General features: G+C 34.7%; 2 protein-coding genes across 2 annotated transcripts; both read left to right on the top strand.

The window, feature by feature from the left end:
* Positions 1–3,276: 3,276 nt before the first annotated feature.
* Positions 3,277–5,302, top strand: LOC137742065 (uncharacterized). The gene is made up of 2 exons (XM_068481810.1): positions 3,277–3,660; positions 4,756–5,302. The coding sequence occupies exons 1-2, from the start codon at positions 3,402–3,404 to the stop codon at positions 5,067–5,069; spliced, it is 573 nt and encodes a 190-aa protein (XP_068337911.1). The 5' UTR covers positions 3,277–3,401; the 3' UTR covers positions 5,070–5,302.
* Positions 5,303–19,806: 14,504 nt separating this feature from the next.
* LOC137743319 (E3 ubiquitin-protein ligase RMA3-like) lies at positions 19,807–22,739 on the top strand. The gene is made up of 2 exons (XM_068483185.1): positions 19,807–20,027; positions 21,843–22,739. The coding sequence occupies exon 2, from the start codon at positions 21,854–21,856 to the stop codon at positions 22,607–22,609; it is 756 nt and encodes a 251-aa protein (XP_068339286.1). The 5' UTR covers positions 19,807–20,027; positions 21,843–21,853; the 3' UTR covers positions 22,610–22,739.
* The last annotated feature ends 1,403 nt before the right edge of the window (positions 22,740–24,142 follow it).

Below are 24,142 nucleotides of genomic sequence, written 5' to 3'. Positions count from 1 at the left end.
TAGAATTCACTAGGAAGAAAGAGAGAAAACACATGTTTATTGAATAATAGGCTTTGCTAGTTGTTTTCTAGCAAACGATTATATATGAAGGAAAATCAAACGATAATTGTTTATAGTATAATTATTTTCTAGCAAACGATTATCAAGGAAAATCAAACGATAATCGTTTTCTAGCAAATGATTATAAACAACTAGCAAACCCTAAACAGGTAGAATAAAGAAATAACAAAATATAAAATCATTCTTAGAGTATTAAAATCCGAATTAAATATTGTTAACAACATAATTTGCTCAAATTCGAATTTGCAATAAATTTGTAGATCTCATCGTTTTCTTCGAATCCATATATTACGGGCCCAAAACAGACATACCAAACTGAAGTTGTGTCAATCGGGATAACACAAAAAGTCCAAACATTCACTTTTGGGATATGGCAGCAGCAAATAACCTATTAACATGCGAATTACCACTTCGCCATTCACTTTGTTTGATTGCTCACTGCTTCTTTTAAATTTATTGCTTGTGAAATAACCTAATCTATGTCCTACATCAGTATCTTAATCATTTGAGCTAAAATCACTTTTATGTGAAAATCTATCATGCCGATAGTTTTCTCTCTCCCATTAGTGATGAGGACAATGACATACATAATGATACGATATCTCTTATTTTTGAGAAAAACTTATGTGAAACACGTTCACCGTTACGTTGCATTCACATCTAATAATGCATTGTCATGTTTAATTTTTTTTTTTTCTCTATATGACAATGTATGATTAATCCAAAAGCCAAGTTGACAATGAACCCATTCCATAGCTCTCCTTGCCTTCCATGCACATCTCTTATATCTTAAATGTACAATTAGTAAAGAAAAAGACATGCCGTTGGATTTAACACAAAAAAAAAAAAAAAAAAAAAAAAAATCAATACACAATGGAATTGACATTTTTTTTTCAGACTTCTAATATTGAAATATAAGAGAATAACAACAAAATATGGTTGAAGGTACAATGAAAGAATGATGTGAAGGCATCAAGCAAAAGACAAGGAGCTATTTCCAACCTTAAATTGCTGCCATACTTTCCTTAGAAAATTTTTCTTTTTTCTGACCAGAAATATGCAAACAAAAACAAACCTGCAAAAAATAGCTATCATTACATTTATTTATATAAAGGAAAATCGAACACTAATCTTTTCGCTAGAAAATAACTCGCAAATCTTAGAATTCACTAGGAAGAAAGAGAGAAACTCATGTCTGTTGAATTAAAGTCGAAAAATCACAAAACTAAGGCCAACGTGGCTTATTTATAATGTTCTTAACCCTAAAAACCCTATGTATCTAAATAGGAAAGGAAATAACAAATAACAAAATATAAATTAAAAAATCCTAAAATAGTAAAATCCAATCCTAAAATATTAAAATCCGAGTTAAGTATATTAAACAACATTTTCGCTCAAATTCCGTATGAGATTGTTGTTTGACAACTAGTCTTGTAGATATCGTCACTCTCTTTGAAATCTATATATTATGTGCTCAAAACAAACATGTCAAACCAAACTTGCGTCAATATGAACAACACGAAAAATCCAAAACATCCACTTTCGGGATATGATAGCAGCAAATAAATTATTGACACATGAATTACCAGTTCTCCAATCACTTTTCTTATTTGCTCGCTGCTTGCTTCTTTTAATTTTATTGCCTGTGAAATAATCTAATTTCTTTCCTACATTGGTACCTTAATCACTTGAGCTAAAAGAACACTTCTACTATGAAATTTATCATGTCAATAGTTTTCTATCTCCTATTAGTGTTAAGGACAACGATATCTCTCATTTTTGAAGAAAACTTACATTGAACGGGTTCATCATTATGTGGCATGCCAATCCAATGATGCATTGTTATGTTTATGTTATCCTCCACATGACAATGCATAATTGATCGAAAACCACATTAGAAATGAACCCGTTCCATGGCTCTCCTCCTCTTCATGCACACCTCTTATATATTATATATGAAATTGGTCAAGAAAAAGACAAGCCGTTGGATTGAACACCAAAACAAATCAATAAACGTTGGAAATGACACATTTTTTCAGACTTCTAATTTTTGTAAATATGATAACAACACCAAAATATGTTTGAAATAAGCATGATGTGAAGGGATCAAGCGAAGACAAGGAGCTGTTTCCAACATCTTTTTAAGTATTAAATTGCTGCCATACTGTCCTTAGCAAAATTAGCTTTTTGCTTACCACAAATATGCCAAGAACAACAAACCCGCAAGGAATTAGCTACCATTACATTTTATTTATATCACATTTTGCACCTTTGGAGGTTTTGGGTGGGTCATGTTCTTCTTTTTCTTTCTTTTTAGATTTAGTAAAAGTAACATGTAAAATTATAAATTGTTAATTGTTAATCATCTCTTTGTCAAATTATTAAATTAATTATTATTTTAATCAAACTAAGTTGGTGCTTTTGTTTGCGTGAGTCACTAATTTTGTTTTTAAAGAAAATTTGTATTTCTTGTTCATGTTGCACCTTTCTAATCCAGATATTATTATTTTAACATTAAGTGACAATGAGTGTTACGTCAAAAGGTCAAAATTTACTTCACATTAAGGATTTGTTTTCTCAAATTTTAGAATATAGATGCCAAAACTTCACATATATGGTACAAAACACAACATGTAAGTAAACTTAACATCTATATATGTAAACTGAGAACACAAAATAATGATTTTTTAAATTCCCAAAAATACCCCTCCCTAGTTATGAATACCAAAATATAACAACTTAGGAGTAAAATAATAAATTAAACTATATCATTTTGAAAATTTTCAAACAAAGCACCCACTACTATGTGGGTGCTTGATCACTTTTTTATAATTTTTTTAATAACTGAATATGAAGTCAATTTTTTATTTTGATAAAAACTAATACTAATATATAAAAATCATAGCTAATTTTAAAAAGGTAATGCTCACCTGTTGGAGCGATATGTATTTAAATTATATTTTATAAACCATATAACGTAGTTTCTAATTGGATTATTGTTTAAAATGTTAAAGTTTTGTTTTTCATATTGGTGACACAATTTACAATTTTAATTTAGAAAATTAGTTATCAAGTATTATTTTTATAAGAAAAATAAAAATATAATTAGTGCTGAGGTGTCACAGTATGATTGGTGACCTTACACAAGGCAGGGAGAATCTAATCAGAATATCGCCGCTCTCGCCCCCAGTAAATCGTTTCATCCATCGCCTTGGCTATCCACACTCCTCTCCCCAATCCACTAGCTGCTGCTTCGGCCATCCCCATCAACTACTCCGTCTCCATCATCGCTCTCTCTCTCTCTCTACTTTCTATCTCTAGAGCCCCGATCCTCTGCGGCCATGGCTACAGTCCTCGACTCCATCGTCGTTCCCCGATCCTCCGCTCTCCCTTCTTCAGCCGCGCTCTCTCGGATCCCGGCTCCCTCGTCGCTCTCGTCCTTGTCCGCCGGCCCTCGCTTGCCTCGCTACAGTGGCCTCAAGGTCGGATCAGCTCTCCGAACTCGCTCCGTCGGATCGCTGAGTTACGGTCCCGCTTCCGGACGAGCGAGCCGCCGTGGCGGGCTCGTCGTCTGCGAGGCTCAGGACACTGCCGTCGAAGGTCAGTCTCGTAATCTCTCCCTTCCAGTCAGGATTTCAAATTTTTTTATTTTTTTATTTGTTTTGAAGTTTTTCTTATTTATTTTCAAGTTTCACACTGTGTGTTTGGGTGTCTGGAAAATTGTCTGTTTAATTCTCCTTCAGTTTCTTAGCAATCAACAGAGGATTTGATTTTTGTGTAGAGATTGTTGTAAGATGGTGGATTTAGACTGTTTATTGAGTAAAGGTGGAACTTTTAGCCAAGAAAATAACTGTTTTTCTCTGTTTATTAGCTGCATCAATTGGGCTTTAAACTTTTTACCCATATTCCGAATATCGTATAAGTTGATGATATTGGTGGCATTGTTTGTAAAGAGTTGGGAAATGAAAGGAATCGATCGGGAAAGAAATTATTGAAGAAAAATATTGGGTTTTGAAACATTTGCAAAACTTGGGTTGACTCGTAAAAATTAGATTATTAGTAAGGGAAGATGGAAGGAACCGACGATGAGGCCACCTAAGAAGCGTAATCAAATGGTTCGGAAGATGTACTTTAGATTCTTAGGCAAGCTTTATCTGGTGATTTCAAGTTGTGGTTACTTGTAATTGTTTGGTCATGCCGGTTGATGGCTGAAATAGACCTGCTGCTCGGTGGCTAAAGACAAGCCATGGTTGAGACTGTCAAGGGACTTAATTCACAGTGACTGACTAAAAATTCCAACATGAATGTTGGATTTCAGGTGAAATGTTGATTGAATGTGTGGTGACTGATCATTAAAGACAGAAGCGAATAATAAACCTAGGGATGTGTGGATGAATCTTGGGTAATTCGGACATGTAATCAAAATTATGTATAGATATGGAACAGAAGTATTGTACTTATGAGAGTATACAACGAAAGTATAAAATTGGTTGAGAAAATATCAAAAAATTTTATTAGAAAAATTGAGTTTTGATCTACAAGGTGGTGCTTTTGGACTGATTCTTGCTTACTATGTAATCAATGTCCGAAGTATTAGAAAGAGTTATGCAGTTCTGTGTTCACATATATTTGTCTATTACTTTTGGTAGTTCAACAAGTTTTATTTTTGATAGTATGTTCTCTTAAAAATTACAGTGGCTGCTGTTAGTGATGCAACATGGCAGTCACTTGTCCTAGATTCTGAATCCCCTGTTTTGGTTGAATTCTGGGCTCCGTGGTGCGGGCCTTGCCGTATGATCCACCCTATAATTGATGAACTGGCAAAGCAATATGCTGGGAAGCTCAAATGCTACAAAGTTAACACTGATGAGAGTGCTTCAATTGCAACCCGATATGGGATTCGAAGCATCCCAACTGTCATCATATTCAAAGGTGGCGAGAAGAAAGATGCCGTTATTGGTGCTGTTCCAAAATCTACATTAACCACCAGCATAGAGAAGTTCTTGTAGAGTGTGGTAAGTATTATTCACCTTGTTGGACCTAAGCTGTGCCTTGTATCTGTTTCTTCTCTTTCTAGATTATGATCTCTCAGATTTCGGATGCTTCTCTCCCAAAATAAACTCATGTCTGTTCCTGTATAGTTAGTTATCTGGATGAAGTTGTAACTATTTTTTTACTTTATGAGAATGTTAGTGACTTAGTAAATTATTATTAATCTTGTGTGTGGGTTATCTTAGACGTACTTTCCATTGTTACAGAATTCAGTTATGTTTCTTTATCTTTTGATTGAAGATCGTAGTCAGTGATGCAGGAACCTACGCATGTAGAATAACATAGAAAATATATGTTAGGAGGTTGTAAGTGTTAGGTGGGATTTCCTGTGAGACCATTTCAAAGGGATGATGCAATGGATTGAAATTCATGTCAACTCCCCGGGTTCACCTTTAATTTTAGAGTATTTTCTTTCTAATTATTCGTGCAAAAAGGGAAGAGGAGAGGGGGGGGGTGTTGGGTGGTGGTGGGGGTTGTGTTATGCGGGGTGCGAGGGGTGTCTTTAGGTTTAGCTAGTCAAGTTTAAGACAACCTTCTAATTATTCGTGCAAAAAGAGGGGGGGGGGGTGGGGGGGGGGGGGGTGGGGGGGGGGGGTGTGTGTTTTGTTATGCGGGGTGCGAGGGGTGTCCTTAGGTTTAGCTAGTCAAGTTTAAGACAACCTTCCATCTTAAGGTTGTCTTCTTGGTGGAGGTGCTGGTGGGGTAACTGCGTATTATGTTTAAGGTGAGAGGAAGTTACTAGCTCAGAGCTCTAGGGCTATTTATATGCGTGCATTCTTCTTTTAAATGGCTAGAGTGCCATTTGAGGCTGCATTAAGTAGGAAGTTTGACTCATAGTCCATGTAGTTATAATTTCGAGTTCGTTTTCTCTAATCCGCACATTAGACATCTTTAATTGCCAAATATCACTCTCACCATCGGCACAACAAAACCGTAAAAGAAAAGCCCTACACCATAAACTCCCCTACTGTTGGATGTAGCTATAGCTTTGGAAAGAAAGGCCTAGCTAATTTTTGATATTAGGGAATAGGAGATTTGAACTTGGAACCTCGTGTGCAAGGTAAAATGCTTTTAATCAATTGATAATTCTTGTGGTTTTGAATAGTTTGAATACCAATTTAGAGAGGAGACTTTGATCCTCTATATGTAGAGATAAATTGTGCAGCTTTAGTTCGATATACTTTTTATCTCTATGTGTTTGGTTCAATTTATAGTGCATTGTAGTGCATAACAATGTTCAACATGGATTGAATTTGGGTTTCAACTTGTGGCCATAGCCCACCAAATATCCAACACAATTAAATAATTTATCTCGTGTTGGGTCGTATATGGGAGTGCAAATTGGGTTGGACCAATTCGAATCCGTCCATGTCCAACCCGACTTTAAACCCGAACAAGCGGATTTTTTTATAGTGATAACCTGCTCGAATCCAACCCAATTTTAACCCATTTATTAATTGGATTGAGTTGGGTTGATTATTTGCTTATCCATCTCTAACCCAAACCAGCCCGATTAACCAAAACTAACTGTGGCCCATATCAATTAATACTCATATTACACCTAAGTGGGCCAAGTCCAAAAACCCACATCCTTTTAATATTTTTTTAATAAATTACCCCTTAAATCCATAATCCAATCCGTTTCATCATCTTCTATTCTAATTGATTGTAAAGGATTTTGGGTCCGACCTGAAAAAAAAATCTTTTCTTTTCATTAAAAAAATAAAAAGAAGAAGAAAAGAATAAAAGGCTTTGATTTGTCAGCCCCATACTTGCACTCTTTAAACCCTAAAGCTATATATTAAATTGTTAGTCTCCAACCCTAAATTCTTTGTGTTTAGAAGCAATTGATCAGCAACTCAGCCTACCTCTTTCATTCTGCCTATACAAAACAGTAAGCCTTTTCTCCTTGATCAATGGACCTATTGGTTTAATCATATATATAATATACATATATATCACATAATATAATATAATATAATATAATATAATATACACTAAAAGTTTGATTAGGGAGCTCTTTCGAATCAAATCGCATGAAAGTGAAGAAAGAATTATAAAATTAAAAAAAAAAAGAAAAAAGAAAAAAAAAAAAGAAGAAGAAGTGTTCTAGGTAATCATGCATGCATATCTGATAAAATCTCAATTACTAGTTCCTATACAAACTAAATTAAAATTTTGACATTTCTGTCTTATATGTTTATGTTACTTCCTATCAGCTATTTTTGTTGTCATAAGTTAATATTTTGTTTCATGTGTTAATTGTTCAGGTCCATTTGATTGTCATACATGGCAAAACATAATCAGACTACTCCAAGAGAGCCTTTGCCAGCTGCTCCTGTAGAGCCTCAAAATGCTACAATTAAACCTCAGGTACATCTAAACGCAAAAGAGTATATGAACCCGTCTAAAGTTTGGGCACATTATGAAAGAGTTGGGCAATCCGAACCCAACCCAATTAAACCCAAGCCCAAATGAACTCGATGGAAATCCAACCCGAACCCAATCCTGAATTGTAAAAGTTGGATTAGGATTGGGTTGACCTTCCAACCTGCCCGAGTTACACCCCTAGTCGTATACAGGTTAACAGGCTACAAAATAATATAAACATGTTCAAGTGTGTTATTTTCAGGTTAAACAGGTTGACGAGATCAACTGTTATTTAACCCTATCATGCAATTATGTTCAACTCAAACCCGTTTATTTCGTGTCATCTTCAAGTCAAGTAATCGTGTTCGTTTTCCAAATTACGAGTCCTAAATTAATGAGTTTGGGAGGGATGATTCGTGTCTCTTTTAATATTATCACATTCAATGTGAACTCAAAACGCTTTAGTAGCTGCTCAAGAGATTCATCATATCTGCAGTGTTGCCATACACACTTTGGGGTCCTTCAATTCCTCCTACAAAAGGTAAGAGGGTGCGGATTAACCTCCAACCCGTTTGGTGGGTAGGATGAGATGAGTTATTTTTAGTAAATCTGTTTGGTGAGAAAAATTGTAACATAAACTGGATTGACTACAAATCCGAAATAGGAAAAATATGGTGGGCTACCAATCCAATCCTGTACCTAAGACCAATCTCATCTAGTCCACAAAACGGGTCAAAATATTCCTATCCTACGTGAACATATATAATGCCCCGAGAGCTAACTTTGAGGCTCTGACAGAAGCTGAGATTTGTGTTTAGTTTCAACTTTCAACTACAATCTCCCAAAAATCCTAATGGGGTCGGATCTGGATGGTCCAGGACATTGCCAATTATGGCAGTCTTGATAAAAATAGATGTTCCTCAAACGTACGTGCCAAACGTTATCCTTTTTAATGTTGTCTCCACTTGCTGCCCTTATTACCATTGCCCTAAACCTCGAGAACTTATATGCCACAAAATACCGTCACCGTAGCGTCTAGTAACATATGTACAATTAGTCTCCTAAATTCACAGGATCGAGCATTGTCCTTATCCACCATCAGAGTTATGACTCATATTACTAAATATAGCCAGGTACACTTCAAAAGATATAGCATGATGATTTTGAAAAGAGCTAGCATAAGAAGTAGTACCATCAAATGCTCTACATGGGTTGTTAGATTCACCGCACAATATGTATGCAAATAAATCAGCATTTTGTTTTTAAGTTTGATCCAACAGCATATCTCTTGACATGCTATGATGACGTATAAGTTTAAGTTTAACATACATTGTCGGTACATTGATAGGTTAAGCTTTTAGGCTTTGTGGTAATCTAACATGATATTAGAATCTTATTTGTAATAGATCCCGAGTTTGACTGACATTCTCCACTATTTGTTGGTTTGGAAGATGCTGAATTTGCGCATGAGAGTGGATCAACTTGATATACGTTATTATGAGAGTTGTAATTGATACTCCACACTCTTCTGTATTGAAAGAAAATACATGAGAGAGGAGTCTTTTATTGCTAGAGAGGTCTTATTAGACTATTCATATTCAACGGTAGAAATTTCTTCCATGTGAAGGCTTTGTCCATTGGTATTAGCTCCTGATTATTTAGAAAATCCGACCGACCATAGGCCTCCTAATAAGAAGCCAAGCATCATTTTTCATCCTGAAGATTTGATTCTCTACTGTATGCCAAGTGTCACATTACTGTTGCCGATGAAAGGAACACGTGGCTCTGTGTAAGATTCATGTGGCTTATTATATTTCATTGAAGCTACATGACTATCCGTACATGGGTTGCTCTTAGCACTAAATCACGTGACATATAAGATCACCTAATATCGAGAAGTAGATTAATTTTATTTTTCATAAACATGTTTTTCATATTATCTGTATTACTGTTACTTTGTCAACATTATAGCATCAATATATTGCGAATAGAACTCTTAGTGAAAAGTAAATGACGATATTTAACATTTCATTGGCCAGGCCGACCTTGAAAATTTGGACGCTCTAATCGAGTCTTTGAAGTAGCGTCTTAGAGTTCTTTGATCATGGCTTTGTACATTGATATGTATAAAAAAGAATTCTCAAAAACAAAAAACTCGATATCTTCATCATATATCATTAAAAATTAATATCAAAATAAGAGAGATGTAGAAACCTTACCTAAATAACACGTCTCGTATTTTTAGACGCAAATGTACTAATTAAGTTTACATAATTTAATTTTTCAACCAATTCTTTTTTCAAATGATAAAATAGCTAACTCATTCAGTCTTTTCTTGTGATATAGTTGATCAAAGATAAGATATGAACAACTTTAATTTTGAAAAACTTCTTTCCGTAGAGGCAATTGTAACTTGTATAACTAACAAAGTTCTATTATAAAAAACCCAAACACTCAAAGTTTGTAAACTTCTTATGAACAGTCATAAAATTCTTAATATTAATTTATATGTAATATAATAAAATAAAAATTAGAGGCCCCTTAAAAGTGAAGGCCTTAAGCAGCCCGCCTCCTCCGACTATCCTCAAGGCCGGTCCCGTTTATTGGACAGTCGAATAAGATACTTGACCCGAATGCTGGCTTGCTTTATAATATCCCCCCAACATAGGGATAAGAGTCTAGTCAGCATGATAGAAAGTTCCAACTTCGATTGATTTCCGTTTTGATAAAATCCATCTCAGAAAGTCAAGAAGATTGCAAAGAAAAGGAACTCCATGTCATATTCTTCGGGATGATCAAACTTCATGATTTCGTTTTTGAACCTTAATTCTTTGACATATACCCCCACCGCGTTCGAACCTCAAAACTTGCATGGAAAATATACATGAAATTAAAGAACACAAGTAGTGATCACATACACACGTGTACTTGTGTTCATGTAATGTAGTTGCCTGTTGACATTAACTTTCAGTACAGAAAAATACATGGGAAGTCCTTAATTATTTCCCATTCGGCATTAATTTAAAGGAAAAACTACATTTAAATGAATGCTCACGATTACGTGCATGAAAGCGCCATATATGAGATTAAATATGCACGAGTTCGTAAATGACCAAACAGGATAAACTACATCTTTAATTGAAATGCTGGATCAAAATTTGAACTAATCCTAAGGGTTGGTTTAGTGGAAGATGAGTAAAGGTTTCGAACTCTTAATCCAAGTTTGAACTTCCATGATGTATTTTTTGGGGCCACCAACTTTGGTTTGGTGTACCATTTGACCTGGATGTCGTCTGACATGTGGTACCAAAACTAGATGAGGAGGAATATTAGTTTGTCATCAATGTATCGTGAGAGACCTCCTATGTTATAAAAAAAGTTATTGAGCATGTACGATTTACACTTGACAAAATAGAGTAATGCTAAGTAGACCAATTTTTCAGACCAATTTTGTAAACCATGTGATATGTCACCAATAGGAAATAAGCTTGTTAATCAACAGTTAAGTAATAATCCAATCATCAACAATCATGTCATACGGTTTAATTTGTTGATTTCGATAAGGTTGAATATTTGTATGCCGCATAAAGTGGGGATCATATACCATTTCGCCATCCCTATCTGGATTTGTCACAGCCATCAATTTTCACAATCTTGAATTTTCTTAGTGGCCAATGAATATTTCCCTTTAGGTATATTGTGCACTGCATGGGTCGAAAACCATAAAATAGAGTAAATGAAGGCATTTATGAATCCCACACGTCTTGCCAATGAGAATATATACAGTCAAGTGATACTTATCTTTCTGAGATTGAGATCTCCATTTGCTGAGAGAGAATGTTATTCTTTATAGGGATACTCAAAAGTTGTTGTCAACATGGGTATAGATTTACACTTTGAAATTTCAATTTTGAGACAAAAATTCCGTTAAAGGTTAATTCATATTAAATACCAAGTTGGGCATATATTGCGAAAAAAAATTGAAGCCATTTTTAAGTATTTCAGAATACGCCACAAACTTTATTGTATTTGAGCCTATGACTAAATAAAATATCTTGCCCTCAAGTTTGTTTCTTTTACGGATTTTATAAGGTCTTTGTTTGACAGATTGGATAAAGGATCGGATAGGATTAGTTATACGGACTCGGGTGTTTGGCGTTCACTCGTACTAAATAAGCGCCGGATTAACACGGTATACACCCGCTTAATAAAACCAACCAAAACGCCTGAATTATTTAGTCAGGGAAGAAGAATATGGGAGAGAAAGGGAGGGAGTTTGGGGGGTGTGGCGGAGAGAGCTGGGGAACAATTATTTGGGATTCTTCTGCAGTCGGGGAAGAAGAAGGGAGAGAGAGGGAGGGTGTATGGGGGGGGTGCGGAGAGATATGGGAACAAAAAAATGATTTCACTTTTTTTAAAATTTTTTTTTTTTTAAGTTTGATTCCTCCTATCTAGTATAATACCAAACACTGTATAAATAATACGGTCACTAGTCCGATATTGCACCAAACACCCGACTAATTTAGTCAGTACTATCCGGTGACTATTTATCCTATCCGACAGAAATAGTCAGTACAGTCCGAGCTCCATTAGCGTTTTAGAAGGTTTGTCAAGGTTTGAGGTTGATCATTTGGGTTTAGGGTTTTAGAATGTCCTTGGGAGGAGGTTAGGGCTTGGGGTGTAGTTTTCTTGTCTTGAGTGGAGCCTAAAACCAGGGAACTGTACCCTTCACCCTAAGGGATTAACGTAGTGAAATATGGTAGGGTGGGACATTATTTTCATTTTAACTAGTAAATTAGTTTGACTTTTAAACTAGTACGTAAACTAAAATATGGTATTTTAACTTAAAAGTTATTTTGAATTTGATATTTAAACTAGAAGTTCCCTAAAGAATCAACTACTATTTTGTCAAAAAAAAAAAAAAGGGTTACATAGAAAATCAGGAGTTTAATAAAACTATAGGCTTGCAACAAAGTAAAACCAATCAATTAGATAGACATACACTTTGGTGGTTATGCTTGAAAGAATAGTAAACCAACCGAGTCTTGGTGTAGTTTTGCTTCATCGATGTAGTATAATATACATACATTTCTTTTGAACAAAACTGTGTATTTTAAATTTTGATTGAACCCTTTGAATTGTCATTTACCTGTCCAAGCATATCAAATTTTTCTTAGTCGCCAGATATTTTTCTGTCGTCCTAAGCTGGACTTATCATTCCCATAATTTCTATTTTGTTGAAGATCTTCTCATTAAAATATACTTTTGAAAAAGTTAAAGTACAACTCTCATGAAGGGAATCGGGTACCGAACTTTGATCAACCTCATCATAAAAAAATTACAAGGAATTGCAGAGGGTGGATATTAAAGACAGAAAAAGAAAAAGTTAGATATGATTTGAGATCTTGATCTGAACAAAAATGGTTCTTTATTTGATCTCAAAATGATTTCTGGGATCCTGGATTATATGATACTCCTTTTGAATGGCATATTGGACTCTGCAGTAACCCTTTATATTTCTTAGGATGAAGTGCCGATTTAGTCCTTGAACTATCACCTCAGTGAAAATTAGGACCTTGAATTATTTTTTTGGTAAAATAAGTCCCTAAATTCATTAGAAATTGCTAATTTCATCCCTACTATTATGTTCAAAGTTATTTTATCTAATTTTTCGTCAACTTAAATCATTTGACACACTTTAGAGTGTAATACCATCATTTTCTCGTCTATAAGTGCTTAACATTTCATATAGGTTGCGAATTTAATGTCTAATTTACCCTCAAAAGTTAACCTACACTATTTCTTTATGAAAAACTACCAATCTACACTCCAATGTGTATCATATGCAAGTAACGTGACTTAAATTGACGGAAAATTGAATATAGTAGCTTTGAACATTAGGGATGTAATTGGCAAATTTTTATAATTCAAGGACTGTTTTTTTTGAAAAAAATAATTTCAGAATCTAATTTTCACTAAGGTGATAATTCAGGAACTAAATTAGTAGTTTACCCTATTTCTTAATGGCACAAACAGAAACATGATTTGCAGGGACAAGACTGATGAGACTCACGCTAGAATTCTACAAGAATCTGATTCTTCACATCCACACGCTAGAATTCACATTAATCCTTTCATGATAGAAAAAGTAATTATTTTGTAAGAAATTGTTTTATTATATCCCCTTGGCCTTGATGTATTCCGAAGACTCACGTTCCATATGATAGTCATTTATAGAATTTGTTTAGCAAAATAATGTGGAACACGCACAACGTATCATTACAAGAAGCGGCGGAGTTAGACTTTTAGAGGTTGGGAGCTTCACCTACTCTCTACTAAGGCGTTTGTTGCAACGTTTTTTTTCAACTATTTTTTATTTTTATGTTGTGAAAATGGGAGAGGAAAATGATGAATCTTGAACCCTTCTGGACCTAATGTGGCTTCGTCATAATATAAGATGTGTTGTCAAAATGAAATCTGAAGCACATGTTGAGGAAAAAAACCAACGTAATCGCTTCTTTAAGCAATGGTTTGAAACTTCGAGAAGTCTTTGCATCTCAAAAACTTTGAACTCTAGTCACAAGAAACTTGTAGAATGGCGACCCACACAGCCAAAGGTTTAGGGCATCAAAACCGTGTCCGACAAGCAAACCACTTGCATAGGGCAACTACTCGTTTCTTGCTTCTCAAACCGTGTCCGATAAGCAAACCACGTGCATAGGGCAACTACTCGTTTCTTGCTTCTCAAAATAATTAATTAGTGGCTAAGTCCACCTCGTATGTGTAGAAACTAAGACTAATTAGTGTTTTTTTAATTAATTAAAGGCTTAAATGTTGAAGTGGTCCTATGTTTTATCTCTCCAACTGATTTGGTTCTCTGTGTTTTCAATTTCGTTAATTTGGTCACTGTGTTCAATTCAGTTAGTGATTGTGTTCTTTTCCGTCCAATTGTTGTTTACAAATTTACAAATATATTTTGAAATCGATTAAACAATAATATAAAATAAGAAAAATGAAAAAAAAAAGAAAAAAAAAGAGAGAATAAAATATAAAAAAATCTCACACAAAAGATTGAAAGCATCCTGCCTCATACCTCCATGAGGCTCCACCCTAATCCTAGCCACCACCATCACCAAACTGACCCAAGCCAACACCCCAACCACCATGAATACCCTGAGCAACCAGCCATTCTACTTATTTTAAGAAATCTTCACAACACTGTCCCATATCTGCCATCGAGTTTTGTTTCATTTCTCCATATATACGTCATCGTTGCCTCCATGGGTACGTCGCCCATACGTCGATCTCCACCTTCTTCTCCCCTGCGCCAGTGTTGACCCCATACGAACCCTACCTTCACACTCTCATCGACCACCATCCCAGCAGTGTCAGTTCCTTTTTATTTTATTTTATTTAAATCGTATTTTTATTTTTAAATTGATCTTTTTATATTTATTAAGTATTTAGAGTTTTAATTAATTTAAAATGAAAATTTTAACAGTAAATTAAACGGATGGACCATATTAACTAATAAAATAAAACACAAAGATTAAATTAGCCAAATTAAAAATCCTTAAACTAAATTGGCCAAATGAGCAAAGCACAAGAACTATTTTGACATTTAAGACTTTACTAAAATGACTAATTAGAGCTAAAGACAGTTGTAGATGAACCTTAATCCTTGAAGTAGATTAAAATTTAATAAAAATCTGGTGTTAGATTGGATATTGATTTTAGTCCTTCAAGTACTTAATTCAAATTCATATTATATTATTATTTTTTAATATTTAATACATTAAATTTTAAATTTATTATACCGAAATGTCCGTAGCTAAATATATTATAGTGAATTAGTGGCACATAAAAAAATATGCAAAAACATAAGTGTACCGAAAATTTTGTATCTAAATATATGATACTAAACTAGTGTACCAAAATGTCAGTACCTAAATATATTATATTAAACTAGTTAAACTAGTTTAACGAAATGTCTGTACCTAAACATATTATACTAACCTAGTGTACCGAAATGTTCTTACCTAAATATATTGTAATGAATTAGTAGCACATAAGAAAATATGCAAAAATATAAGTGTACCAAAAAAAATCTTTACTAAAATATTTTCTATATAAGATACTTACCATAATGAGAATTAAAATTTATAATTATGAACACCATAAAATTATAAATAAAAAAAGAGAGACATTGAATACATATGGTGGCATTAAATAGAGTTTAGGGACTAAAATCAAATTTTAATCTTGTATAAGACATTTTTCTAAACATCATCTTATTTAAGGATTAAAATCTAATTTTCTATTGTAGATATTAGACAGGTCTAGTCAGCATAATCACCAACCCTATATTTTTCATTAAACTATAGTTAATTAGCTGGTCACATTCTTCTGGATGGTCAACGTGCAAAAGTAAAATCTCCATCGACTCCCTTAATCTTCATTAACTTCAAATTTTTACTTGCTTAATTTATTTGTTACAATTTTCCGCATTTCAAAAATTGTAAACAAATGAAAAGCTGATTTGGTCAAGAAAATGAGATGTCATGTTTACTGATTTAATCGTAGTTTCTAGTTGCACAGATTTTTGACACAAATGTGAATTTTGGTGCATGTGATGTAGCTATATATATGGAAAGTGGTTCTATTCATATATAGCATTTTACCTCTTACACATCTTATGTTGATTTATGTCATTTGATTTTTTTCAATTCATTCGAGCCGAAGGCCGGAAATTAAGAAAGTGTATAAGAAAAAAAAACGGGTGTGTGAATATCATCACCTTATTTGTAAGGACGTACGTGGATCATATTTTGTTCTAATCCAAGAGGCACTATCCCATTGTCTTCTTAAGAAGAATGATGAGATTACTTGATAAACAAGACTTGTTCTAGAAGGGGCTTTTTGACTCAAGTGCCCTTCCCCTTGCCTCTAGGGGGCTGCTTCAGCTTGACAAGAAGTTAAGAGAGTTAGTAAGAAGTCAAGATATGAAATTTATTGAATTAAGTAATAATATACGTGTTTTTTGTTGTTGTAGTGCATTGTTGCATGAAATTTTTATTAAAAACATAATTGTCCTTTTTTGATTAATTAAGAAACAAAATTGTGTTATAATATGGCCGGTAAGTACTCTTTAGTATATGTTGTTTATTGATGCATATCGATATTGTATTCCTATAAAGTATGCCAATGTGTCATATGACAATAAGTCTGCCATCTTTTAGGAATTGTTAGTTCTTAAGAACACATTAATGTAAATTATCATTATATGGAATTATAGGGAGAGGGATGAAGTGAAAGTCAACCACACAACCTTAGTAAGATGACGACCAATTGTATGAGCAAAGGATTTCTCTAAAAGCAAATTTAGAGGAGTATGTGACTACAAGTTGGAATTATCTAGATGTTGCAGTCGGGGCATGCGGTATAGGCATTAGAAGGATTTCGAGGATGCCTGAAATGAAAAATTTGATGAGACTCTATCTGATTGGTTGGTCGGATAAAAGATATAGGGGCCCTAGCGAGGTAACAAAGCTATAACAGATCTTCTTGTATGTAAAATTGTCAAACACATCAAGTTCGACTTTGTATAATATCTTGGCGTATAATGTGTAAAGTCATGGATTAAGTGTATCGAGGAAAGCCTCATGATTGGTTTAGGAGGAAGTACTTGATCGAAATTTCAATGCATTTCAAGTTGGACTTGGCTGAAGTCGCCATTAATACTAGGTATAGATGGTATTTTCTTGGAACAGAGTAATGGTACCATTTTACTTGAAAGATTAGTAAAATGGAGTCGCTAGTACAAGCGTAGTTAGTAATAGTGGTCAAAGCATGCACATTTATAAGCCGAACCACGGACTGAGGACAATTTACAAATATTTGTAAACTACAGTTGGAAAGTTAAGAGTACATAGGATTTGATACTTGGTAATGATATCCAATCTGTGTAGCCAACAAGATTTTATATCATCACAATCAAGTGGGAGATGTTAGAATATGATCACGATGATGTTGGCTTTAATTACTATGTGTGTATTTGATGTATGAAGGTGCACCGTAAGATTGGTGTACTAATAACATTTAACCAAAAATGTGATAAGAAGTATGACTTATCATAAGGGTTATCTTGCATAAGCAATGTGTCTTATCATGAATAAAATCATAAGACTATTCATAGAAATATGACAACTCTCTAGATTAATCCTCTAGATAAATCATTCAACGTGAAACAAAATTCTCCTCTTCCCCTTGGTGTGCTATTTCTCCCTTGGCACTACCACATACTAATCAATAGTAATGACATTAGAGTTCGATTCTGTGACAATCATGTGAAAGCCTAACGAAGACTATCTATTTAAACCAAATTTATAGACCATATGACGTAGTTGTTGATGATTAGATTATTACTTAAATGTTAATTAACGTGCTTATTTCATATTATTTTTTATTATTAAGATGCGCCGTCCAACCTGCTGTCAACTTATCAATTCAAAACACACTGGTCTGCTACTGCTAGGGCAACTACTCATTTTTTGCTTCTCAAAATAACCAGGCTGCTGATAATTAATCAGCAGCTAATTCCACCTGGCACGTATAGAAACTAAGACTAATTAGAGTTAATTAATTTATTTATTTGTTAAAATGACTAATTAAAGATAAAGACGGTTGCGGGTAACGGTCTAGTCAGCAAAACCTCCAACATCCAACCCTATATTTTTCATTAAAATATAATTAATTTGCAAGTCGCATTCTTCTGGATGGTCAATGTCCAAAAGTAAAATCTCCATCGACTCCCTTAATCTTCATCAACTTCAATTTTTCCCTTGCTTAGTTATAACCAATGAAAACCCTAATCAGCTTTTGCTTACTTACCAGCCAAATATTTTTCTTCGGTCAAGAAAATGAGGTTTCGTTTTCACTGGTTTAGTCGTAGTTTCTAGTTGCTTCTTCTAAATTCATAGCTAGGAACCAGGAACGTTCCTCTGTTGTTGCCGGCCCTTGCCAAACACCAATAGCAAGGCTGCACAGGTTTTTGATCTAAATGTGAATTTATTGGTGCATGAGATGTAGGTACGTAAGGACGTACGTGGATCATATTTTGTTCTAATCCAATTCAATGATCCGGTTCATAACAGATAATTCAGTTCAAGAAAAGAGACCTCCTAGAGTTTGAAACTCTTTTCTAGTAAATTACAATAATTTTAAAATAAAACATTGTCTTGTTAATGCGGATGTAGTATTTTTCATCCTTAAAAAATAATTTTAGAGATTTGTATAGACTATATTCAAGATATTCATATCCAGTCCACAATAAAAAATCGTTAAGTATACGTATCTTTAATCAAATACACAAAAAGTGATTGAAACAAGACCAATTAAAACTGAGCCAATATATTGACAAAAAAAAAAAAAAAATAGAGCTAAGAAACTGATTTTATAAGGTTACCAAAAAAATAAGTAGTTTACTTTTTACACAAAGAATTTAAGATCTTATAAGCTTAAACACTTCACTGTAAGCTCGTTCTAATTTACCTTCTTGCCACATCAATGACATGTGGCAAGAAAACTCATTTCTAACCTCAATCAAACCCAGGTTTTTTACTGTATTAGGAGATATTTTTCATGGTGCAGGGAATATGGCTCAGTATACTAAGTGTATTGAAAATTAAAAAAAAGTTTCAACCAATTATATTATTATATTAAGTGTATTAGTATGTGTTTATGACACATGGAAAAATTTCTCCTCTATTAGAAGACAAGCGATACACTATGTGCAATAATAAAGTGGAAGGACAATGAGAAAATATTTCTTAAAAGTAGAGAACAACTAACCTGACACACGTACATTGCAAATGGCGTCCCTTGCCAACAAAACAAAGGCATGTGAATGCTAAGGAGACTCTTAAAGTAGGACTCTCTATAGATTCTCTATCACTTCACTGTTTAACGTTAATTCACATGTCAATATTATAAATGTTGTGCAAAAAATATAAGGTAACAGAAAGTCTATGAAGAGTCCTACTTTTTTGAAATTTTCTTAACATTTCTCTTATTCCAATGTTACAGAACATTACAATAACAATGTGATTATGTCATGTAAGTGTGTATCATGTTGTGCTCGGAATACATACAAAAATTCGTCCAAGCAAACAAAGAAAATAAAAGAGGGGTAAAGGAAAAAAAGGGATCATGGCGTTGAATTGAACTACCATAATAAATCCATTCATACGTGGATTGAAGAGCCGACGCGGTTGAACTCGTTGTAAATATATATATTCACATCTTGCATGACATTTGAGCCCCAAAACAATATTACACCAAAATACAATACTCAAAGATCTCTTTCTTGTTTTGTATTTATACAACCTACACCTCAACCCTTTCGCTCTCAACCATTTCACCTCTCCTCTCTGTCGCCAACAATCAAACCCACCACCTCTCTCTCTCTCCTCTGTTTCGTAACCTGTAAGATTCGGAGCTTGTTTTTGATTGCCACCTCGATCCCTTCCAGCTTTTTCTCTTCCTCGGTATGCATTATCTCTCCCTCTCGCTCTCTATTAATTTTCTTTTTCATATTATTTGTTTCTGGACTTTGTCTGTGAAAGGTCTTGAATTTGTTGGTTTTATTTGATGGGTTTCTCTTTAATTTTGATTTCACGTTTAGAACAATGATGGGTCGGTTCCTTTTCTCCTCCTTTTTTCTGTGTTGGGGTTTCAATTGCCATGTTTTAATGTGATTTTATTATGTCTGTGATTTCTAATCCCTTGAAAATATAACTGTTTCATGTAGTCCTGGATAATTAGGAGTTTTTGTTTATTTTTCCCCCATCTTCTGAGTTCTATTTGCTTGGGAGAAGTTGTTTCTGGAACCTAAGGTGTATATCTTTGCATGTGATTTTCCATAGAGGAATTTATTAATGGAAGTGAGTGGCGGTGGCAATTTCTGCCATTGTCTCTGTTCATGTAGGGAAAACCTTGCTTGTAATTCTCCCACTGGCGATTTTTCGGTTTCAACTGATTTACATCCTATACAAAAACATGTTTCAATTGCTAAACATTAGCTGTTAGTTGGTTGTTTGATCAATATTACAAAGAACTGGGAATTTTTCTTGAAGGAATATGTAAATTTTTTGTTAGGCTTACTTTAGCTGCGCTGAATCCGAAAAATTGAGCATCTTACACTATAGTTCTTATGAAGGCCAATCTTCACAAATGATTAGGCATCCTCATGGTACTAATTTGTTCTCTTGAAATTAAATTGTCCTCTAGAATTCCCTCTGAATATCTATAAACCTGTTCCGTTTTGGAGACTAAGCTTTTGAGTTTTGCTATCCTTGCAAGCTTAGAAGCCTTCACCTTGCACCCAAGGTCCTGACTTCAATTCCCCCCTCCCCTGTATCGTTTGTAGAAAAAAAAGAAAGTTTTTGCTATTCTTTTCGCTTTGATTTGGCATATGCGATTTCTGATTAATTTTGTGATCGTAAATCCCTCATAATTTCATAATCCACTCTTGCAACATTGTTTCTTCTTCCAAAACATTTTTTTTTTTGTGGATACTTTTGGCTTGATTTGAAGTCCTGAATCAAGATCTGTAGGTTTTGGAACCTGGATTACTGAAATCTTTAATCTTGTAATCCTCTGGGGTTCTTAAGATCTATTCTTGAGAGTTATTTTATTTATTACTGAATCGTCAAGAAACCGAAATTAAACATTGTAGGCTTAACAGTTAACATAGAGTTGTTTTGGAGGTGAGAGGTGAAAAAGGGGGGAGAACATGATCCTGGCATGTTAGTCATACTCATCTTTTCAATTGTTTAGGATTAAGATGGGTAGAGGTCATTTATATTCTTCTTATACATGATTAGTGGGTTTAAAACCCTTGTTCTTTTCGTCCTCCAATAGAGGCTAAGTGATATTTCTGTATCCTTCTGTCTTTGTCGCTTTAAAGTTAACTAAACACTAAACACTATTTTCTATGTTGGTTCCTTTGTTTTATTCATTTGTGGTTTTTCTAAATGCTTAGTGTCTATTTAGATAGAATTCGGATTTGTTTTATTCATTTGTGGTTTTTCTAAATGCTTGGTGTCTATTTAGATAGAATTCGGATTGAGGAAGTTGTCAGTGGCATTGTTGAGATTGATTATAAAAGCTTTTAGTCGAGGTCATAAGATTTAGGGACAGTTTCTTTTGTACTCTCGAAATTCCTTGCTTGTAGTATTTATTAACGGAATCTCTCTTCTTTCTGTCAGATGCGCAAACATTTGCACGCACTTGAGTTGTTTTGTTTTACTGGTGTGTAATGGCAATTTATGCTTACTAATAAACAAACCCTTTTGTAACAGAACATATCGCTATGGAACAGAACTTTTATGAGCCTGAGACACACTTTGTTTCAGTTGGAGATGTTTCTGTCAAGAAGTGGAATTCAGTCTCATCCCCAACTACAGTCTCGGACAACGACACTGGCTGCTTTGAATGCAACATATGCTTAGATTCAGCACATGAACCTGTGGTGACTCTCTGCGGCCACCTGTACTGCTGGCCGTGCATTTACAAGTGGCTTCAGGTACCAACTGCCTCTGATGAACAATCCCACCTGCAGCAAACTTGTCCTGTCTGTAAGGCTAACATCACCCCTTCTTCAGTGGTTCCCCTCTACGGTCGGGGCTTATCCTCTTCAGATTCTGACGGAAAGAAATCTCAGTTGGATCTGGTCGTACCACGTAGACCCCCACCGAGTACTGCTACTACCGCCACATCAGTGCCAAGACAGCAACTTCATCCAAATTTTTTGCAAAGGCATTCAGAGTCTGTTCACGATCAGTACTATCCCGCTTATGGTGGTTATGCTACAAACTCAGATTCAGCTTATCTCGGGGGTACAACGATGACAAATTTATCCAATCCAACGATTGGAATGGTTGGAGAGTTTGTGTTTGCAAGGATGTTTGGGAACTCAAACACTAATTTGTTTACTTACCCGTATCCGAATTCGTACACCCCAAGTAGTCTTAGGATGAGAAGGCAGGAAGTAGAGCTGGACAAATCTCTCAATAGAGTAACCATCTTTCTTTTCTGCTGTTTTATGCTGTGCCTTCTCTTGTTCTGAACATATTCTTTATATAGCTTCACTCTTGTACAGTTGTAAGAAATGACCATCATACAGAATATATACACCATATGCTGGTAGAGATTTCGTATTTTACTAGTATTATACAGTATATAGCCTTTTTGTTTTTTGGGTGCATCTAGGGGCCAGGCCCAAAACATCTTAGAGCTCTTTCGAAGTACTTTAATAAAAAACAATTTTGCTCGAAAGCACTTTCAATAAATACATTTTTATTAGAAGCACATAGCATGTCTTGTATAAGGCACTACAGTTGCTATTTTTTAGTATGTAATCGCTTTAAAAGATGGTTAAAAACATTTTTTGTAATCTGAAATCATTTTTAGTCATTTTAAAAGTAATTTTAACCGAACTTGCTAAATCAAACCGGGCGTAGAAACCAAATATATGTTCAATAAGCGCGTGATCAATCTGTTAAGCTTCTATACTAAATGGTTGACAATAAGGGAGTTATGTGCGGGCTGGTTTAGGAGTTGTCCAACTTGATCGTATGGTTAAGGTTCAAAATTGGTGTTGTGTTACGAGTGGGTCGAAATGACCCATGAGACTACTCAAAATGACTTGAACGATGGTATTGGTACTATTTGTTTGTTTTTTTTTTTTTTTTTCAAGTGGTAGATAACGTTTATAAAAGAAAGTCCAAATGGGACAAAATACAACGTACGCAGTCCTCGAATGGTCGGCATAAAAAAATAAGAGCTACTTATACAAACAAAGTATGAGTAATGGTTATTCTTTACAACAATTTCAAAGAGTACATAAAAGAAATAACATAAAAGAGTTTTAACCCCCAAAAAAGATTATCCACAGGGTCTCAAATAGTAGAGGCCCAAAAGTGGCTAATAGAGAGAAACTTAGAAGCCTAGATGAGGGATGACTTGTCGCAGCTACCCGAAATCAGAAGTGGCCGACAACCCACATTGTCAATTCCACACCATAAAATTATCCATCCATACATCGTACCACATACAGACCTTCAATTGCCCCAATAAAAATCAATGGCAAACCACATACCAATAGCATCATAAAACCCAAAGCAAAACTGACAATTATCACCAATTAACTTGCAAGCCAAAAGAAGCAACCAAACCTCACTATATCCACCGCCCGGAGATCAGCAAGAACATAGTTCAAACTTCAGCAAAGTAGGACATGAATTCATAACCACAGAAGGAGGCAGGGAAAAACTTTGTGCCGAACTCAAATGCTTTTCGCACACCTTCAACTGAATGAGTGGCGATTCACCCTAGCGTGGGCAATGGGCACAGGAACTTGGTCAGACTTCTCAATTGAAAACTGGTAAATTGATGGCAAAAGAAAGTCTTGAGGGTTGGATCTGTGGTATGGGTTAGGAAATTGAGGTTCATTTGGGGCTAAATGAAATTTGGCACATGTTGGAACCAAATTTGCACCGCCGTGAGTGGTGGCAGTGCACAAACATCGAGCAATTTGTAAAACAGTAAACAACCATGAGCAAGCTTAAGACTGGGGGAGGGGGTGTCAGCTAAAGGCTCT

Source organism: Pyrus communis, chromosome 8 (assembly GCF_963583255.1).
Source record: "Pyrus communis chromosome 8, drPyrComm1.1, whole genome shotgun sequence".
Lineage (NCBI taxonomy): Eukaryota > Viridiplantae > Streptophyta > Magnoliopsida > Rosales > Rosaceae > Pyrus > Pyrus communis.
This window is presented reverse-complemented; position numbering and strand designations above follow the sequence as displayed.

Coding starts and splice junctions, on each gene's coding strand:
- LOC137742065 (XM_068481810.1), top strand. CDS start 3,402: ATGGCTACAGTCCTCGACTCCATCGTCGTTCCCCGATCCTCCGCTCTC. Junction 3,661..4,755: donor TCAGGACACTGCCGTCGAAG/GTCAGTCTCGTA, acceptor TAAAAATTACAG/TGGCTGCTGTTAGTGATGCA.
- LOC137743319 (XM_068483185.1), top strand. CDS start 21,854: ATGGAACAGAACTTTTATGAGCCTGAGACACACTTTGTTTCAGTTGGA.